The sequence below is a fragment of the Strix uralensis genome, chromosome Z (assembly GCF_047716275.1).
Source record: "Strix uralensis isolate ZFMK-TIS-50842 chromosome Z, bStrUra1, whole genome shotgun sequence".
Lineage (NCBI taxonomy): Eukaryota > Metazoa > Chordata > Aves > Strigiformes > Strigidae > Strix > Strix uralensis.
The window spans coordinates 81867361-81886593 of record NC_134012.1 but is presented as its reverse complement, the minus strand read 5'-3'; the positions used below and the strand labels follow the sequence as shown (position 1 = coordinate 81886593).

The following is a 19233-nucleotide window of genomic DNA, read 5'->3' as shown; positions in this document are numbered from 1 at the left end:
AATAAATAAAAGCAATGGCTGTTCAGCTGCTTTCCTCTTTCATAGTTGTTAGAAGAGTGTCACACTTAGTAGGGAAGGATGCATGTCAGGTTTCAGCAAAAATGTTAGAAATTCTTGAAGAGGACTGGGCTTATGTTTTATATAGGCTAAAGGCATACTGCCTTTCCATTTGTAGATGTATCATGTTCTTTAATCATGGTCTAACAGTGTGTAACTACATGTAGAAGTATGTGTTAGTGTAGTTGAAAAGAATCTTAGAATTGGATCTGAATGGAAAAAACTTTCCTGTCCCAAAATGGAGGAGAAGGATGATTAAGAAATAGTTCTAAATAGAGTATGGGGAAAAGTTACTTTGGGTAAGTTTTTCTTCTGACTTCTTTACATTTTTAAACCATAGCTCTTCCAAACAACTTACATTTCAAAATGAAAATAGAAAACCAGAGGTTTTGGTATTGAGAAAGCTTTGTGTTTCATCAACTATGTTACACAATTTTTTATTTATTTAATGAGATCTTCATTGAGATTGCCCAGTCCGGCAAGAAATGTGGCTTTGGTGAATCAGTTTTTTAAATAGTTGAAGAAGACAGTTCTGTTCATGCTAATTGTTCAGTCATCAGAATTTAGCTTTTGTACATATCTTTAAGTGAAGCACTTATGAATTTATGATGTGACTTTCACTCAGGAATGTTCTTTCGTCACTTTAGTATGTGCAATTTCTTAAGTAAAGAGCCAAAGAGCTATTTAGTTATGTATCAATACAGTGACAACCACGGTAAGATGTAAGCAGATGTAACCTGCTGAGTCACTACCCTGGTCTCTGACATGTAGTAGCTAGCAGCTGGCAAGTCAAATAACCAACTAGCTGCTAGTTGGTGTTGGAGAAGGTGGAAGGAGATGCAGCACAGCATCAGGACTGAACTAAATTAACAGCTCACAGCTGGGAAGAAGTGTCATGGAGTTCTCTTTCCACAGTCCTCTCCTCTGTTTCACCAACTTAGATGCCTGTCAAATCATGTAGTGAGTTGCTTACGCTTGCTAACATAATACATTTTTTGCTTAGTTTTCTGCTGTTTTAGCAAGTGGAAGTGACTTACTGTGTGATGGGCACTAGAAGAGTGGGTACAGGAGAAGGAGTGCTCACTGAGCTGTTTAAGGTTTTTGGTGAGCATGTGGAACTAGAATTTTTCAAAGGCTTGGCATCGCAGCCAGATTTGCCATGCCTGATCTCAGCACTGGGCTCCGCTGTGCTGGAATATGCGGTGGTATGTGGTACTTTCGGCACAAGCATAATTAAAAATGTTTTTATGATTTTTCCAATGCTTTTGAGTTCCAGTCCCTTGCTAATGAAGTGTGGGATTGCTGGAGCTAGTCAAAGGAATATGATTAAAGAAATGGTTTCCTTATTCTTTGAAATAGCTGAACTATTTTAGCTGAAATGCAGCCTCTTCTGTCTCATGTACCCTCAAAAATCGTGAAACAGCATACATAGAATGTCAGCAGAAACTGTTAGAGATCTGCGAAGTTGTAAGCAAAGACAGACAGTGGGAGTGTTTGGTAAACTTGACGGGCTTTTTCCTTTTTCTTTTTTTTTTCTTTTTTATATATCAGATTGTTCTTCAACTCCCTGTAGAGTTTTTGCACCCTTTGAAGTGTTCTATTCTTTAACCAAGGCCGTGGTTCTGCTCATACTGTCTTTCAATTTTTCTCACAAACATTCAGCAAAGATCTGTAAAATAATTTTAATTTCCAGAAGAAGGGCAGCTGCTCTCGGGTGTCCATGTCAACTCATGGTTGCTTATTTTGCAACAGATCTTCTATTGAAACAGACTGTTAATTTTATTGAAAACATTTTGTAAATTAATTCTTTCTAGGTAGGAAGGGACTTCGCATGTCCTCCCTGGGGAGAACCATGATCTTAGTTTTGTTCTTGGTATTAGCTGGCTTTTTGGGGGAGTTTGGGTTTTTTGAGTAGTCCACAAAATAGGAAAACCTGTTAGCCCTTTTTACTTAGCGCAGTGTAATCAAAGTTCAGTATTGACAGCTGCTCTGTGGTGAAATTGCTTGTTTCTCTTTTTGCTCAATTCTTTTATTGTTGCATATATTTCAAATGATGCTGCTGCCTGTATGATCTGGAAGCAGTTGTTTCTTGACATACTGTAATCTTATGGCAAATTTTTACTGGTTTTTGTTACTGTGTATTTATGTTCGGTGAATCTAAGGAAAATGTCAATCACTAGGGGAAATTCTTTAGTTAGTTGTGGCCATAATACATAAACCTTGTATTCTGTGGTTGATGCATGTAAGTGGAAAGCCTGTGTTTTGAACTATTGATTTTATTTCATGAAGTCTTTACAATACAGAATATGCAGTGGGCTTTTATTACATGTTGCTAGCAGTTACGTCTACAGGAAAGAAAGAATAGAGCTTTATTATTATGTTGAGTGCCTTAAGCTCTTTCCTGTAAACAACTTTACATATGCTTATCTTCCCACACAGAGGATTTGGTATTCTCATGAATAAGTGTATCCTCCAAGATTAAAGCCATATTCATAGAGCTGTTGCAAAAACATTTTATTTGACTAATAAAATTGTTTGCTTTTAAAAGTTTTTTAAAAAATGCTTATGCCAGTGTAGCATCTGTAACTCATTGTCTTTGGCTGACCATTCCTCCTCTGTCAGATAGTTTTGATTAGGCACATCATTTTGGAGTGCTCTTTGTAATTTTGCTTGATTTTGTTGATGTTGATAATCATCTCTGAAGCATGTTGGTTTTCTGCAACTACTAGTCTCCTAGCTAATGAAGTAGTGACTACATTAGTGTTCATCGCAGTTGTATAGCAATCATTGGTGCGTGTTCCTATGAAGTCAGCAAAGCCTTTTTTAGTCATTGTTATGATTTTGCTTTATTTTTGAGTGGAATGTAGTTTTCTTGTAGCTGTGACTTTGGGACTGATTCTTTTACTTCGGTATCTTTCTTAAACTTAAAAAAAATATAGTAAGAATAAATACATACTTTAGTGCTTACAAAATAAATTCTTACCTTTAACAGAGTAGAACTTCTAGTATGTCATCAACATTGCTATGGACTATATTAATACTAAAATTTAAAAATAACCAAATATTTTTAAATCTGCATCTGTTTTTTATTCTGCATCTACTGGTGCAGAATACTTGGAATATTGCTTAAGGTTCTTGGTTTTTATTGCCATCAGTAGCATAATTTGTCTTTACTGCTTTAGAGAACAAGAACTTACACCCTAGGTAATTAAAGTAGTAATAGATTCTCTTCTTGTAATTGCTTTATTTCTTGTTTTTACAGATCTTGCTACAGCTCTATTTTAGGTGGGTGTCACTGGACAAACTCCTCCCTCATTTCTCTTTTTATCCCATGTGTCTTTTTAATTTTTTTCTCCTGTTTTGCACTGTCATAGCCTCAAAGTTTATAAAATGCTTTCTAAGACAGACTGAAAATAATGTTTAAGATGAGTTCTGTCAGAAACTCAGCACAAATCATTTTTTTTACTCTTTTAGATTACTGTAAAACTTTATTTTGTAGCAAACCCAAGAAGTTTTAGTGGAAGGGACCATAATGTAGGGTCTATAGATCTTTGTCCCAAGGAGTGACCTGGTGCACATCTGCTTCCTAGCACTGTCGGGGCCTGTGGGAGGAGGAGATGCTTTGTTTGGTGTGAAAGCTGTTGGTGTATCTGTTCTAGGGAGATAGCACTTGTCTCCTACCTGGAGCCCTCCTGACATACAGGTTTGCATGGAAAGCTGAAATTCCAGCAGCTCGCTCCTCAGATAAATCTGAAAACCTGATGTGAAACAGGGACCCTAACTAACTGCAGCAGTAGTAATACCCACCTTTTGCTTATGAACATAGTAGCTAGAGTTACTTGTCCAGTAAGTAGGAATATTGGGCCCTAGGCCCTCATATGCTGAAGGGGATCTGAAATTATTTTCTACGGGCAGATTTCCTACTTATTAGACAAATGAGTTGTCTGGGTTGCAGCATATTCTGTCCTTCATGTTGAAGTTGGGCCACTTCACAGACAGTGGTTGTTACAGACAAGCTGGTGAAGTGTGGGCTGGATGGGCAGACAGTGACGTGGATTGAAAACTGCCTGAACTAGTGAGCCCAGAGGGTGGTGATCAGTGGCACAAAGTCTAGTTGGAGGCCAGTGAATAGTGGTGTAGCCCAGGGGTCAATACTGGGTCCAGTCTTGTTTATCATCTTCATTAATGGTCTGGATGGTGGGGCAGAGCATACTCTCAGCAAGTTTGCTGATGAAAAAATTGGGAGAAATGGCTGATGTGCCAGAGGGTCGTGCTGCCATCCAGAGGGGCCTCGGCATGCTGGAGAAATGGGCTGCCAGGAACCTCATGAAGTTTGGCAAGGAGAAGTGCCAAATCCTGCGCCTGGGAGGGAACAACCCCAGACATGAGTACAGACAGGGGGCTGACCAGATGGAGGGCCACTTTGCAGAGAAGATCCCAGGAGTCCTGGTGGACACCAGGTAGAATATGAGCCAGCAATGTGCCGTTGTGGCAAAGAAAGCTAATGGTATCCTGGGCTGCATTAGGAGTGTAACCAGCGGCTCAAGGGAGGTGATCCTTCCCTTCTGCTTGGCACTGGTGAGGCCACACTTGGAGTATTGTGTCCAGTTCTGGACTCCCCCATACAAGAGAGACATGGACATACTGGACAGAGTGCAGTGAACGGCCACAACAGTGATTAAGGGACTGGAGCATCTGTCATGTGGGAGAAGTCTGAGAGCTGGGACTGTTCAGCCTGGAGAAGAGAAGACTCAGTGGGGATCTCATCAATACCTGAAGGGAGGGTGCAAAGAGAACAGAGCCAGGCTCTCTCCAATCGTGCCCAGTGACAAGACAAGAGGCATCAGACACAAACTGAAAAACAGGAGGTTCCCTCTGAACATCAGGAAACACTTTTTCACTGTGAGGGTGACTGAGCACTGGGCAGGTTGACCAGAGAGGTTGTGGACTTTCCATCCTTGGAGATCTTCAAAAGTCATCTAGACATGGGCCTGGGCAACTGGCTCTGGGTGGCTGTGCTTGGGCTGGGTGGTTGGACCAGATGACCTCCAGAGATCCCTTCCAATCTCAACCACTCTGTGATTCTGTGAGTGATGACAGCACTTGAGTGCTTGAGGCAAGGGGAGTGTTTGATTTCTGTCATTTTTCCCCTGGAACCCTAGATTCAGCTGTACCTTTAGAATAAATCAGTCTACTTTGCTTTCCTCCTTCTTATCCCAGAGTTTTGAGGTTTTTTTGGCTGTACAGCAGTTCAGCTTCAAAGAGCAAGCCAAACAGGGGTGTCTTGCCTTGCCTTTGAAGAGTGTCCTCAAGTCTGGTGCCTGGGACATTTAGCTGGGATAACAAAAATATGTGAATTCACCTTCTCTTGGGTGGACGATGACCTGGGACTGTTGCCCACTTCCTGAACAATTTTTTTTATTAGGTAGTGATGCACAAGAGATGTGGACCATTCATTCTCCTGCAACAGCCTTACTTTTCAAAATAATTCAATCTGCTCAGAAGATGGCTAGGCATCTGGATTTCAAGTGGAAATAGATATATTTCTTACCAATTCTTTACAGGGTCCTCAGAAGGTAAAGTACTTAGGTGAATTGAATTGCCCTCAGAAGGATTTCAGGGGAACTTACCTCTCTTTTTATAGAAAATGTATGCACTTACCTTAGGAAAACTGCATCAAGTTTCTCCCATTGTACAGGAAAGTAACACTTAGACAAAGCAATATTTAACTCTAATACAAGTGAGAAAAGCTGAATAACATTATTAACTTGTACGCAAATGTTCACAAAGTATTTACTTGAAGTATTTTATTTTTATTTTATGACAGCATTTCCTGCCTGTAGGCACTGAAAAGGAAATGTGCAACTGTTTGATTTGGATGTTCATCCTGCTCTGCAGCTCTATAGCAGGTATGTTTCTTGATTAGCACCTGTCTTATCACAAGAAAGTTTTCCAAAATGTGATCTTCTCCAAATGAAATTTTGAAGAGTTCTGAAAATGATAAAAATGTGTTTTAAAAACAGAAGTTAGTAGGTGCTTGACTAAGTCGTGCACAGTATAGAGAGAAAAACTAATTTATGGCACTCATGATGTCCTTTTGTCCAATAGCCTGGATTTATTTTCTTTTGTATTTAAAGTATTAAGAAAAAAAACATTTTAAAACTTACTTTGTTAACTTTTTCCCTGTTGCACAGGATATAGACAAGGAATCTGGATGTGGAAGGCATATCATACTTCAGTTCTAGTTGGGTTGTAAAGGCTGGTAACTTTGGAGATCTGCTGATGTACAAATTAATGTTTATGTAACACATGAACACTTAAAATGCAGTAAATGTCTTCTGCGTTTAGAGAGTTTTAAGTCAAATATGACCTATTCAGAGATTCATGCAATGGCTACTAATGTTCTCATTCCTAATTTTAAAAGTCGCCTCACAATGTGTGACTATTGGGGTTTTTTGGTGTTTGTTTTTTTTTTTTCTTTTTTAATGTGGAAGCTCCACAGTCGTTTTAAGCCAGCACAGGTAACTGCTGAAGTTGGAAAAGCAGGTAGTTCGGCACTCCCTCTGCCTCTCATCTCCCTCTCCTTCTGCTCGAATGCATCTTCGTGTGGCTAGTTCTGAAATGGTGAGGAATCTGATTTGGATGGAGGATGATGTTATTTTTTGCCAAGCTTTTATTTTTCATCTGTATCAGTTTCCTTTCGGTTTAAGCAGGCAGTTCTGGCATGCAAAGGGGATAACAGCAGTGAATGGGTGGTTGAGGATTAAAAATGCTTCTTGTGACAACACTGCCACTTTAAGCTGATTAAGTCCAATAGTATAGTTTAGAGTAGGAAATCACAAGAACAGATTGAAATAATGACTTTGTGACAATAGTTGAAAGTTCATGTGCAATTTATCACATACAACTTAACATACAACAGTAATTTATCATGTAATGGTATTTGGGGATCATGGAAGTTGGGACCATATGTTTGTAGAAGCTTGAACAGTAAGTGAAACAGTACAGGCAGTTGCTTACAACTGATATACAGTAAAATTTGTGCAGTAGAGTGTAAAATAGCCATTAGCGTGATTTTGAAACATAAATTACTTTGAAACAAAAATAACACAAAAAGAAACATAGAAAGCAATTTACAGTTAAGACACCCAAAAAGGGGAGAATTAGCAGAGAACCAGGAAGAAAGTTTAATATTTGATTCCCTTTCATTCTTACATTCTAGCAAAAAATTCTATCTGTAAAAGTTGGGATTTTTTTGGTTTTATTTAACAGATTTATTTATGAAATTTGGCTTCAAGAAATAAGTAGCAGCAACAAAACCTCCAGCTAGCTTCTTGCAATACTCTAATGGGTAATTCTTTCACTGTTCGATAACTTTGTTGCTGAATTTATTCATTCAGCCTACTTCTGTGTTTTCCTTTTACATGCATTTTACATACAATTCCTGTACTGTATCTGGGAATATAAATTCTATGAGGGTTAAAAGTACTAATGAGATAGTGAAATATATTGCAGCTTAGTTGTAAATTTTAAGCTTACCAGTTTGATGTATTTTCTGATATAATAACTAGTAATGATAACATCTAAATGGTATGCATACCTTTTACATATAGGAATGTTTTTTTAAAACATTTAAAAGACGAGTATCTCTTCTTCATTTTCAGCTATTAAAAAACACTTGAGTTGAAGTTTCTCCATTATTTCTGGGAAGGTATAGAATCAGCATTCTTATATAATACCTATGGTAATATAGTAATAAATGTGAACTGAGTTTCCAAGCAGCAGTATCTGATTCAAGTGACTAATTGGGCATTTTATTTGAACTCCATATGAAAAAAAAATCTAATTAAATGATCTGTACACAACAAAATAACTTACAATTTTTCCACTGGTATTTTAAAAGGAATTAGGTTATGTGATATCTTTGGTTTTGTTTTTAGATGAAAACTCTATCAGAGATGCTGACATTTTTCCTTCATCTCCTGAAATTGAAAGAGGATCCACCCTGAAACTCTTTTGTGTTCTTGGAAAACGCTACACACCTCACAGAAATGCAAGCCATATCATCTGGAAATTGAATCATGAATTAATTGCTCAGGAAGACTATAGCATTGTGAATGAGACTGTATCTAGTGTAACCATCCATAATTTCACTTACAGCAGAGCTCATGTGAAATGTTTCACTAAGTACTTGGGCAAGGAACAACTTCTGGTTCACACTGAAGTTAAATCTGGCTGTAAGTAGAAATGCAGAAAAATGAATTTTAATTTTTTTTAATAACTTAATGTAAAAATTTTACTTTTAAAACAACTGCTTTTTTTTTTGTATTCTTAGCTTGTGGCATTGTAAGACACTTGTATTCAAGTATCTCCTTTTTTTTCTGAAATAAAACATGAAATCACAGGCATTCCTTACTGACACTGGTCCTAACCTCTCTGACCCTTGACTTTTGGCCAGCTGAAGTGAGTGGAGGTTTTCTGTTGAGTTCAGAGGGTACTGAGTCTGTCCCTTTTGTTATGTCTTTTGTCTAGCCTAGCCAATTTTAGCTTTCTCCAGGGAAGATTTCCTCTCTAATCCCCTGTGCCAAAGAAGCTGTAATTACAGTCTCTTATGGAGAAGGTTACAGGATAAGTATGTATACAAATTTTCTAATTTATTGAATGGATTAAGTCCAGATTATACTGACATATGCCTAGGGGTGCCATTCTAGTAAAGAAGCAATAAGTACAGAAAAATACATCTGTGGAATAAAACCCAGTAGAAGTTGTTGCCTGTCTGTGGAGTTTAGTGTGGCACAAGCTTGTCAATAAAAGAAAGATCTTTTGAGTGTTACATTAGGTGGGACAGAAAAGTACTGTTTTGGAGAGAGGGCTTTTTCAACTAGTGTATTTCACTGGGTGCAGTTCTCTTCCTTTCAACTCCAATTTCTTCTGTTGAGTGAAGAAGTCTGACTTTAACAAAGAAGTCTTTGAGGGTGTTACGTTTTTATGGATGACTTCAGACTATAGAGATTGCAGAGGATTGTTTCCTTTGTGCTGTCGTGCTGATAAGATAAAGAGAGTTGAGAATTAGAGATCTCTTCCAGGTCATATAGATACGTTTCCCAGGAAGTTGTCATCTGCTCTCTGAGGTCTTGCAGGCTCCTCAGATGAGGGGTTCTTATAAGGTATGTGGTTAGACATTCTGGGAAGGAACCAAGAGGAGTTTTATCTTTCAGAGAATGCCTTTTCCTGAACTTCTGTGCTGTTTCCTTGTTTTCCTCTTACACTCTGGACTGGCCTTGAGCTACAGGCATGTTGTGGGGGGTATACTTAGAGGTTCAGGACAATGTATGTAGTGATATACAAGTTATGTATGTAGTGAGATACAAGATAGTTAATGAGCTACTGCAAAAATACCTTCAGGCCTGCTTATTTAAGTACTTCTGAGTATTTGGAGAAAATGTCCCTGTCTCCCTATGGGAAGAAAAAGTGGTTTTGATTTTGGATTTTTGAGGAGTTTTGAGGGCAGTAAGAAATTATAAAATTAAGTGCTGTGCAAGACACTTAGTGAAGTTCGCCATAATCTGCTTTTTGACCAACAAAATCAGTGGTCCATTAAAGTTACTTATTTTTACTGGATGACTTTTTTTTTTTTTAACCTTTGTCCTTGTAGTTCCACCAGACACACCAGGAAATATTTCCTGCATTTATTACTTTAATGCTGAACTTACCTGCACCTGGACTTCAGGAAGAGAAACAAATCTTACAACAAACTATACTCTATACCGAAAAGTGTAAGTATAAGATGTATTGGGAACTGGCTTGCTGGGGTGAGACCACCCTTCCCCTCAAATCCTGACTTTAAACAGAAGAAAACCTGGAACCATCATGTTCAGAGTCATGGCATTTCCTCAGTAAATTCAACTAATTTGGGGTTAGTAATTGCTGAAAAATGTTACAATCTGATACCTTTTTAGTATGCTGTATAAAGGAAATGAGCATTCTCAACCCAGTATTCAGCAGAGAAATGTTTACATCAGAATTGATACTCACTCGTTTCCTTGAAGTAACATTACTAATTTGATCAAAAGCTGAGTGAGCCTAGGTACAAATGCAGAATGGAGACACTTTGTGGGAGTATTACCCAGAAACGTCTGCATAACTAACTATCTTCATTTTGGATGGTTAAAAAAGATTACTTCCTCTTATACTTTAAAAAATTCTCAGTTAAAACTATTAAAGCCACTGTTACTCTGCTTGACGCCAGTAGGGTTTAACCTAGGGACCTTTGGAGTCATGAGGCTTCAGTGAAAGAATTCAGAGTTGTCCTTTTTGGATTGCTCACATCTGAGGATTTGTATTTACAAATATGAATTATGTAGTCTCATGCTTTTTAGTGTTTTTGTGACCCCATTATAGAAGCATAAATACTTGATTCTTTCAATCTCCATTACATTTTAAATATAGTTTAGGAGCCTACTTTTTCATAAGTTAACTGTGGAAGTGGTGAAATCAGTGTTGTTCCAAGGCAGATCTCAGGTAAAGTTTTGAAGGTGATAGCACAGATTTTGTCCCAAATATACTTGTCAGTCTGTTCTTCATAATAGTGCTGCTCGTAGTGCTCTTTTTCTGCCTAATCAAGACTCTAGGTAATATGATTTCATGAAGAGTTTTCTAAAATCTCTAAAATTATTCTTGAGAACAGGAAGGAATTTAGACTTCAAAGGAAACATTTTCTTATTTGTAAGTTATGCTAGCATATGATGTCTTTCTTATTTAAGTGGTAGAGCAGGAAACATCTTTCGTTTTATCTCCATTTTCAGCTTCCACCTTCATTAGGTGGACCCTGCTTACTTCTAGTGTTTCTACATTTTGTAACTTACCTGAACTTGTGAAACCATAAACTAGAACAGCTATTGAAACTGTTTCAGTATTGTTCCTTCCTGTACCAGCACAAATTCTTCTTTAACCACAGAGTGAATTGGATTGCAGAACTATTTCCAGTAAAATCTAGCTATTAATTTTAATCCAGGTAACTCCTCAACTCTTTACCATATGACTACAAAAGCACTGGTACAAGGGGGCCAAGAGCTATGAATGGAAACAAACAGCTATGCATATTAGGGAAAGCAGGAATACTTCCTTTCACAGCCGTTGTAGGCTTACACTAGCTTACAAATGTTCATGCCATACCAGCTGAGAACTGTTGAGTTACACAAATGATCTGCTTGCTTACTGCATACTAGGAAATATTTAACACAGGCCCCATATATGAGTTTTTATTTGTTGAAGAATTTCTCTGTGGGTCAGTAAAATGAAACAAATTTTGATAGTTTTGCATCTCACACTACTTATTATGAAAGTATATGCTGTAAAGACAGCACATTATCAGTGTATTCTTTCAAGAAAATCTGTCAAAATTCTATTACCTTGTAATAGCTTGGCAGTGGTACAATTTGGCGTTTCTTTTTTCTATATTTAAAAGAGGAATAAAAGCTTATTATCACATAATTCCATGTGGCATGTGATTCTATCCATATTTTTAAAAGAGGTTTTGTGTGGGGTTACATAATTTCACTTCTCTTTGCTATTTTAATGTAAAATAATAATAGAATGTGGATGCCCCATTAAGACATTTTACTCCTCATTAATGCTCCTGGTAAGTTGTCTTACTAGTTGCAGTTAAAAGTAATTGAGTCTGTGCAGGCTATTTATATGCATTTGCAGGAGCAGTGCAATTAGGAAAGAGAACTCATTTGCACAAGCATATCATCTAAGGAGATGTTCACTGCTAAAGATGTTCTGCAACCTCAAAAACGTGTAAATAATAATTAAATAGTAAACCAACAATCAGTCTGAGTTATTCTAAGAAAATCCTCTAATTTATAATTCCTTTTTCTCTTTTGTTTTTTAGGATGACAGAAGAAAGGGTGACTCTTCCAAATACAGGGAACTCCTGTCAAAGCAAAACAGAGTCATGTTCGTTTTATTATCCAGATGTTTCCTACAGTAGTTCTTTTTGTTTTCAGGTGAAAGCTGAAAATGTTTTGGGTGAAGCCTCATCAGATTGTGTTCCTATACCTATGGAAAAAATAGGTAATTAAAAAAAAGAGTTAAATAAAGATAAATCAGTGTACGCTGAGCTGACTGCAGCCTTCCCAATTCTTTTTCCCTCCCTACAGCATACAGGTTAGACAACTCTGAAACAGATTGTGTAATCAAAGTTGGTTTACATAGAAGAAAATAGTGAACAAATAATTTTTGATATAATAGTTTTGAAACTATTACTTGGGTTTCATTTGGTTTTAAATAGGTTTCAGTTTTGAAGCACCATCTAATTTTAATAGCTAAAATTATGAAGTCTCTGAAATTAGGTTTAGGGTTTAATAGAATGTTTCATCCTTCCCAATTTTTTTCATCAAAGTTTGGATGCTTCCAATTTAGTTGAAGCAAGTCTCTTGTTATGTTTTAATTAATTGCCTTAATTATATGTTCTAATTAATCACCTTTCCATGTAAAATTCTTCAGTCTGGTTGGTGGTACAGAAGCAATTTTCAGCAATTTCTTGGTCTTACCGAAAGGTGGTGAAAAATGATAGCGTGGTGTATTCATCTATGAAGTATCTAAGTACAATATTTTTAAAGCTAATGTCTGACATTTCCATTATAATTTACTAAGTTTTTAATTATTAGCAAGTAAAGGCCATACACTAAATTTTCCTATCAAGCAAAGTGGTACTTGGACTGTACTTTTGTGTTTTTGAGTGGTAGTAGATGACAGTGCAATATCTGATGGTAAATGAATAGTGATATTATAATTCCTTCAGGTCCCCCCACCATTTACTCTGCTATTCTACTTTCTGGTTAGGAATGTTAAAAACCCACCTGTTCTGCAATTCCCAGGAGCAATAATAATATTTTGTCTACCTCTTCTCCCTCTGTGCTGTGCTGCATTTTCCTCTTGATTTTGGTGTAGTTCATCAACAACTGTTTTAACTGAGTATTTTTGCTGCAGCACTCTGTCAGCTTTCCAGCCACATGCTCCTTTATTCCCTGTGTTCAGACCTGCTGTGGCTTCTCATTACTTACAACATCCTCTGTACCAGCAATCTCATTTCTCAGTGCTAATCCATTATTTTCCCATCATCTCCTTCACACTGGCCTCCCCCTCAAATCCTTTTCAACTGAATTCTTCCCTCATCTGCAGTTTGGACTTGACTTTGGCATCCCTGCTGTGCTTTGTTTCTTTTCCCTGCTGTTGCTTCTGCGTAGTATTCTTCAGTGCTGATACAGATGAAAGAAATCTCTGCACATTTGTTTGAGAGCAGGTTTGTCAGCATTAAATCACTTGTGTGCAATCTCTCTTATAGATAATTTCTCATATGTAGAGTTACGTTTATAAAAGAGACCATCATGTGAATACTCTGATAGGATATATGTTATTGGGATAATAAACCTCTTGGGACACACATAGATGGAGCAATTCTGAACTTCTAAAGAAGCATTTTCCCTTGTTAATGTTTTTGTTTCTCTGTTCTAGAGAAATTTGAACCTCCTGAAATACTTTCAGTTAAAAAAATCACTGGTATAAAGCAGTTGCTTACAGTAACCTGGAAAATGCCTGAGAAGATTATCCCTTCACAAGATTTAATTTGCCAGGTTCAATACAGAAACTTATATTCAAACTCTTCGGTAAGCTACATAAATTTTTTCCTGAATGTTAGCTTCTTTGTGACTAATTTCCTAATGTTGTAAAAGGCTAAACAGAAAAAAGTGACTAGTAGTTGGAAATAATGTTCAAAACCTTGTTGTTTTAGTGGAGCATAATTAGGTATGCATGATCTTAAGGTCATGGTTTTGAGGTCTAGGATTAATTGTTCTCTTCTTTTTGGTTAATGTCTGTTTTGGTACATACCATACTTTTGAATGTATTTCTGTGAAAGGCTAAGGGATGACCTTAGGCTGGGGGATTACACACACAGTCAGTCAAAATATTTTATTTTCCTGTTGCATTTTGGTGTTGGAAAGAGCATGTACTTCCAACCACAGAAGTTGAATCAGATTAAGATGGGCTAATGATAACGTTAGTTTTCAAGTGAACTAAAATATAAATTTTGCAAGATGCAAAATAAAGGAAGTTATTTTTCTGAGTTTGTCTTTCTGATACTTAAGTGGAACTGTTATAGAAAAAACAGTATTTAGTAATTTGCTTCTCTTAGATGGCCTATTCCGATGCTCCTCAGTATGGCAGTGATTCTGTTTGCAGTCTTACTGCTTCCTCTTCTAAATTTAAGAATAGGCCAGGTTGCTTGGCTTGGTTTTTTTAAGTTCATTAAACTGAGAGTTCTGCTTTGACCTTACTATTTTATACATTAAATGTGTAATTCTGGGAGAGAAGAATTCATCAAGGTAACTAATAGTAGTGTCCTCAGAGGTTTAAAGAAGTTGCTGATACTAAAGATGTTTCCAGTTAGCTTCCTTCTCACATTCTCATGGCTAGCATCTTTACTGTAGGTATGACATATAAGTTGTTGGATTCAGGATGCAGTATTCGGGGTGATCTGATGGACAGTATGGCTCAGGTCCACCCAGGATATTAGAAACTGAACTAATATTTATTTAAAAGACCTGCTCAAGACGTTTATACCTTTGGAGTCAAGACGCTGCTGTCCTTGTGATGCTTACGTGCATATGAGATCCTTCCCAAATGTTGAAAACATTCACATTTTTGCAAAGTTTCAGCATTATTATGTATTTGTCAGCACCTGCATAAGAAATCACTTTTTTTAATCAGCTTTTTCACTATCAAATACAGTCTATGTCCATTTTCTTCCTCAGAATTTGCTTGCATTTTTCCACAGACTTTCTAGAGAAAAAATAGTAGCCATGGTCAGTAAAGACAAAAATCCAGTGCGTTTAGTTCCATAGGTTCTTAGACAGGCATGATTCAGTTTTGTCTGTAGCCAATCCAATGGCAGTGTCCAGCAAAGACAGCCTCAAGCCATCAATTAGACATAGGAGCTCTTTTCCTGTCTGTCAGCACATATATGCAAAAAAACCCCCCAAAACTGTTTGAACAAATGACAGATATTTTCTTGACCTTTTAAGTCTTCCTACCAAAACAATCTATATAGTTTGCTGTGAACTGTTTTTACTGAGTGAAAAACAGATGACCTATTTTTCTACTTCCATATACTAAGTTTCTAGTTATAATTAAATGTTAACAGCTTTTTGGCAAGTAACTAAAAGCTAGTCTGGAGTGTCTACAATTCTGTGTCAGGTTCTGCAGGGGGTTGATAATAGTTCTGAAGCCCTTTTTAAGGTTGGCTAAATTGTCTGTCACCTAGCAGTGCTTTGTAGATCCCTGAATTTGTTCTTGTAGAAGCTGTTTTCTGTTTTTGACAATGAGTTTCTTGAGATCAGAATGGACTGAAGTTTTCAGTTTCATTAGGCAGTGCACTTCCGATTATGTTGTTCAAAGGAGTGGGTGTCTCCATTTTGTATTCTTATAGTTTGATTTACTTTTCATTGGAACGTTCAACTGGTGGAAGACAAGAATTTCTTCACAGGTTTTTGCCCTGTGTTTTACATCTACGTGACATTACTACTTCAGTTTAGCTCCTGAGAGGGAATCTTCCTTATTCTAAAACTTAACTTTGCTGACCTTGTTAGAATTTAACTAGCTTGAACGTTTATTTTATCATCTTTCAGTTTCAGTCATCTGACACTTGAGAGGAGGAGAGTTGTTAATTATCGATTAATTTTTGCAATTTGGAAGAGAAAACATTAATGTTGGTGTAGTGATTATATCAATCCTTCTGTACACAAACACTTCAATCTTTCTATTGTTCCTGCAGTTTTCTTCTACTTCCTTTTGTCGGACCAGTTGAGTTGATGCATCAGTTCCAAATCCTGGTTTTCATGGTTTCTTTCACATTTTGTTTTGAAGGAACAATCTAGCTTCTGATTTCCATCAATGCAATGTGAGTGGGCTCCTTTTAATATGAGGAAATTACTCACTTTGTCATTCCTTTTCTAAGAAGATATTGCATCAGTTATTTCTTGTACTCTTGTCTTCCTTCAGCTAGTTAAAGGCTTCATCTTTTATTCTCTGGGTACCAGAATTTTCTGTGTTTTCGTTGATCTTTTCATTTTACTGATATGGTGATAATCTTTGGGATGGCCTACACTGTTATATGGCTAAGAGCTAGAAGACCCTGTAACTCTGGAAAGAAACTGAGTACCCAGGTGGCTCACAAGCTGCAGGTGATCACTGCTTCTCCAGGGATGCTTCTGCTGTGAAGTGGAGGTGTATCCAGGACATTATGGTGATATTTGCTTGAGAAGTGCCCTGTTGCTTCCCACCAGTTCCTGTGCCAGCATAGCTGCTCTAGAATCGCATGTGAGCTGCACACAGTTCAAGCCACAGGTCGGTCAGTACAGACCTAGTTTTGGCTCAAGTTCTTCAGACCCTGGAGTTCTACAGGAGGAATGAAGATGATACACAGAAAAATGAAAAATGAAACAAGTAATTTTGAGTTTCAGAGGAGTGAGGTGGGACACATGAAAACTGCATCCTTTGTGTACTTTTTTTAAAAACTAAGTCAAATGTCTGCATGCAATTTTATAGTGAATAATTTTTGTTCATGCATCTACTTTCAGGAAATTGTCACTGTCCCACTGAGTTCTGCAGAGAAAACAGGATCATGTAATCTCACAGGTCTGTGGGACTCCACAGAATATCTGGTTGCCATTCGGTGTATCAGTGTTGTGTCAATATTCTGGAGTGAATGGAGTAGAGGGAAAACAGCAAGCACAGAAGAGAAAGGTAGGGTAACTATTTAGCAAGTTTTTCTTTGGTTACACTTTGGGGCATTAGGATTTAATAATGGAAAACTGGATTTTCAGCATATTATCAGTCTCTTGAATTTAGAATTCTGTTGTTTAAACAGAACACATGTATTTCGTTTAAATAGAGAGAGAACTGGAAGACAAGAGCAAGGACTGGAGGAGATTTGAGAGGTGATACAAACAGCATAGGACTAAGGAAGAAAATGGGTGAATAGACAGACAGTGAAGAGAGGAAAAATTAAGAGTGTAGATGGAGACTGAACATGGCTAAATAGCAGAAATGTAGTGTAGCAAGTATATTTAATGAAATTAACTATAAGTAGAGAAGTTAAATTGCCAGTTATAAGACTAGAAAATCTTCTCTAGAACTTAACAAATAAAACAGAAGAAAACATATGGAAAGGGAGTAGCTGTACTAATTAGGGAAAAAAGGCACAACAGTACGCAAGGGAAAACTTCTGTTTAATAAGTTGCTCTCAAAAGATTTCAAAACCACAGTCTAATTGTTTTTACCATAATACACTATCTTTTTAATATAACAACAAATTTCAAGATATTTTTGTGTCTTTAAATAGCTCCTTCAGAAAAAGTGGATTTGTGGAGGGTAATTGAGTCTTCACACCCAGCTGGAAGTAGATCTGTACATCTTATGTGGAAGGTATATACTCTTTTTGTGAATTGATAATCGTATTAGTATCCTGCAGCTGATGTCGCATTGAAGTATTTTAGTGTTGTAGGACATAAAACTGCCAGGGTTTTTTGCTGTCATCAGAAAAAATACCTCACTGAACTAAAGTAGAATTGAAAAGGCTTTTGTGTACTGAATGGTAGATGAATAGGGTGTTTTAGTCTGTGCAGAAAGGAAGGGTTTAATTGGGTTCAGATCCCTGGAAAATCTGATTGAAAGTCCTTACAACTGCTCTTAAATAATATGGCTTACCAAAGCTGTGGTTAAATTCACTTTAATCTTCTAGTAGAGTGACTAGAGGCTCTTTGCATTTCAAATCTCAGTATTTGACTTTTGAACCTTTCCTTCAATGAAGTTGTCACAGCTGACTGTCCTGAAGATGGGACTGAAGAAAGTACCTTGCTTTTCTAAATATAGTATAATCATTTTGTAATTTGATCTGGACTCTTTAATACAGTATATACTTTTGATTATACAAATAATATTGTGAAACACTACTGCATGTTTTTTTAATAGCCATTAGACAGCTTTCCACCGTCTGGGAGAATTCTGGGCTACAAAATACAGTATTTTCCAGAAAACAATGCTGCACTTAAAACGACAAATGTCTCTACTGATAAGAAAATTGTTCTACTTTTAAATGAAGAGGCGTACATAATATCTATTACTGCCTATAACTCTGCTGGAAATTCTCCTGAAGCTATTTTGAGGATTCCATCCACTGATGAAAAAAGTAAGATTTCTCAATATCCTGATATATTTTTCTCATTAACAAAAAAATTATCTTTGTTACAGTGTTGAACATCTGTTTAAGTTCTGTTACAGTGGAAGCAAAATTGTAGTAAGGACTTTTGTCATAGACCTACATATATAGAACTGTATTATGTACAAAGCTGTGTAGTCCATTACTTTTTACTAGAACAGTATTATCTGGTGTATTTTGCTATCCCATATCATGTTCTTGTTAGAGACAATTATTTTGGGGGTTTTTGTTTTGAGATACAGTTGTTAAGATACCAGCACTTTCTGATGTCTTCTTAGAATTTCTATTTTATTACTTTCTGAGGGTTTTTTGGTTTTGTTTTTTAACCTTGGGCCTCCCAGATAAGCTTAGGGAGTCCAACCCAATTCTGTCTCATCCCTCTACTAGGTCATAAGATTGGTTACCACAGAGCATTATTGAAGTGCATTTAACAACATCATTCAAAGACGTATTTAATACAAAGTCCCTAAGATGCATCAGTGGAAGTGGAGAGAGAAACATTGTGTTTATTCTCATTTCATATGCATTCCTGCACCCACTGCCAGAGTTAGGAAGCTGGTCTGCTCTAGCACAACAGTTGTGTTCTTTGACTCTTATGTTTAATTCTGGTATCTCTGTGAGCCTTGTATTGCAACATCCTGCTGCCTACCCATGATCCAGAAGAGAGTTTGCATTTGATACACTTGAATCACTTCTACATCAGTCATTCATGAAATAAGCGCAAGTGTCCCACTGGAATTGCTCAATCAAATTCCAGTTTTATCAGAAAACTGATATGTAGACATGATGTCGTCTTTTCCTGGAGGTTGCTGACCTTCTATATCCCACAGTAAATGTTTTTCTGATTTTTTTTTTTCATGCTGTGACATGCTTTTTTTCCCTACATACATCTC

At 36.9% G+C, this 19233-nt stretch overlaps 1 protein-coding gene across 4 annotated transcripts in view; it reads left to right on the top strand.

The window, feature by feature from the left end:
• Positions 1–19233, top strand: part of IL31RA (interleukin 31 receptor A) — a 40295-nt gene that overhangs the window by 6394 nt on the left and 14668 nt on the right. For 3 of the 4 annotated variants that reach the window (XM_074855507.1, XM_074855508.1, XM_074855506.1), the window contains exons 3-10: positions 5885–5966; positions 7998–8294; positions 9713–9833; positions 11954–12135; positions 13579–13730; positions 16701–16866; positions 17465–17547; positions 18094–18310. In XM_074855507.1, coding sequence (XP_074711608.1) covers positions 5915–5966; positions 7998–8294; positions 9713–9833; positions 11954–12135; positions 13579–13730; positions 16701–16866; positions 17465–17547; positions 18094–18310 — 1270 coding nt within the window. In that variant the 5' untranslated portion in view covers positions 5885–5914. The remainder of the gene's footprint in view (positions 1–5884; positions 5967–7997; positions 8295–9712; positions 9834–11953; positions 12136–13578; positions 13731–16700; positions 16867–17464; positions 17548–18093; positions 18311–19233) is intronic. The other variant, XM_074855510.1, reaches the window with a different exon arrangement.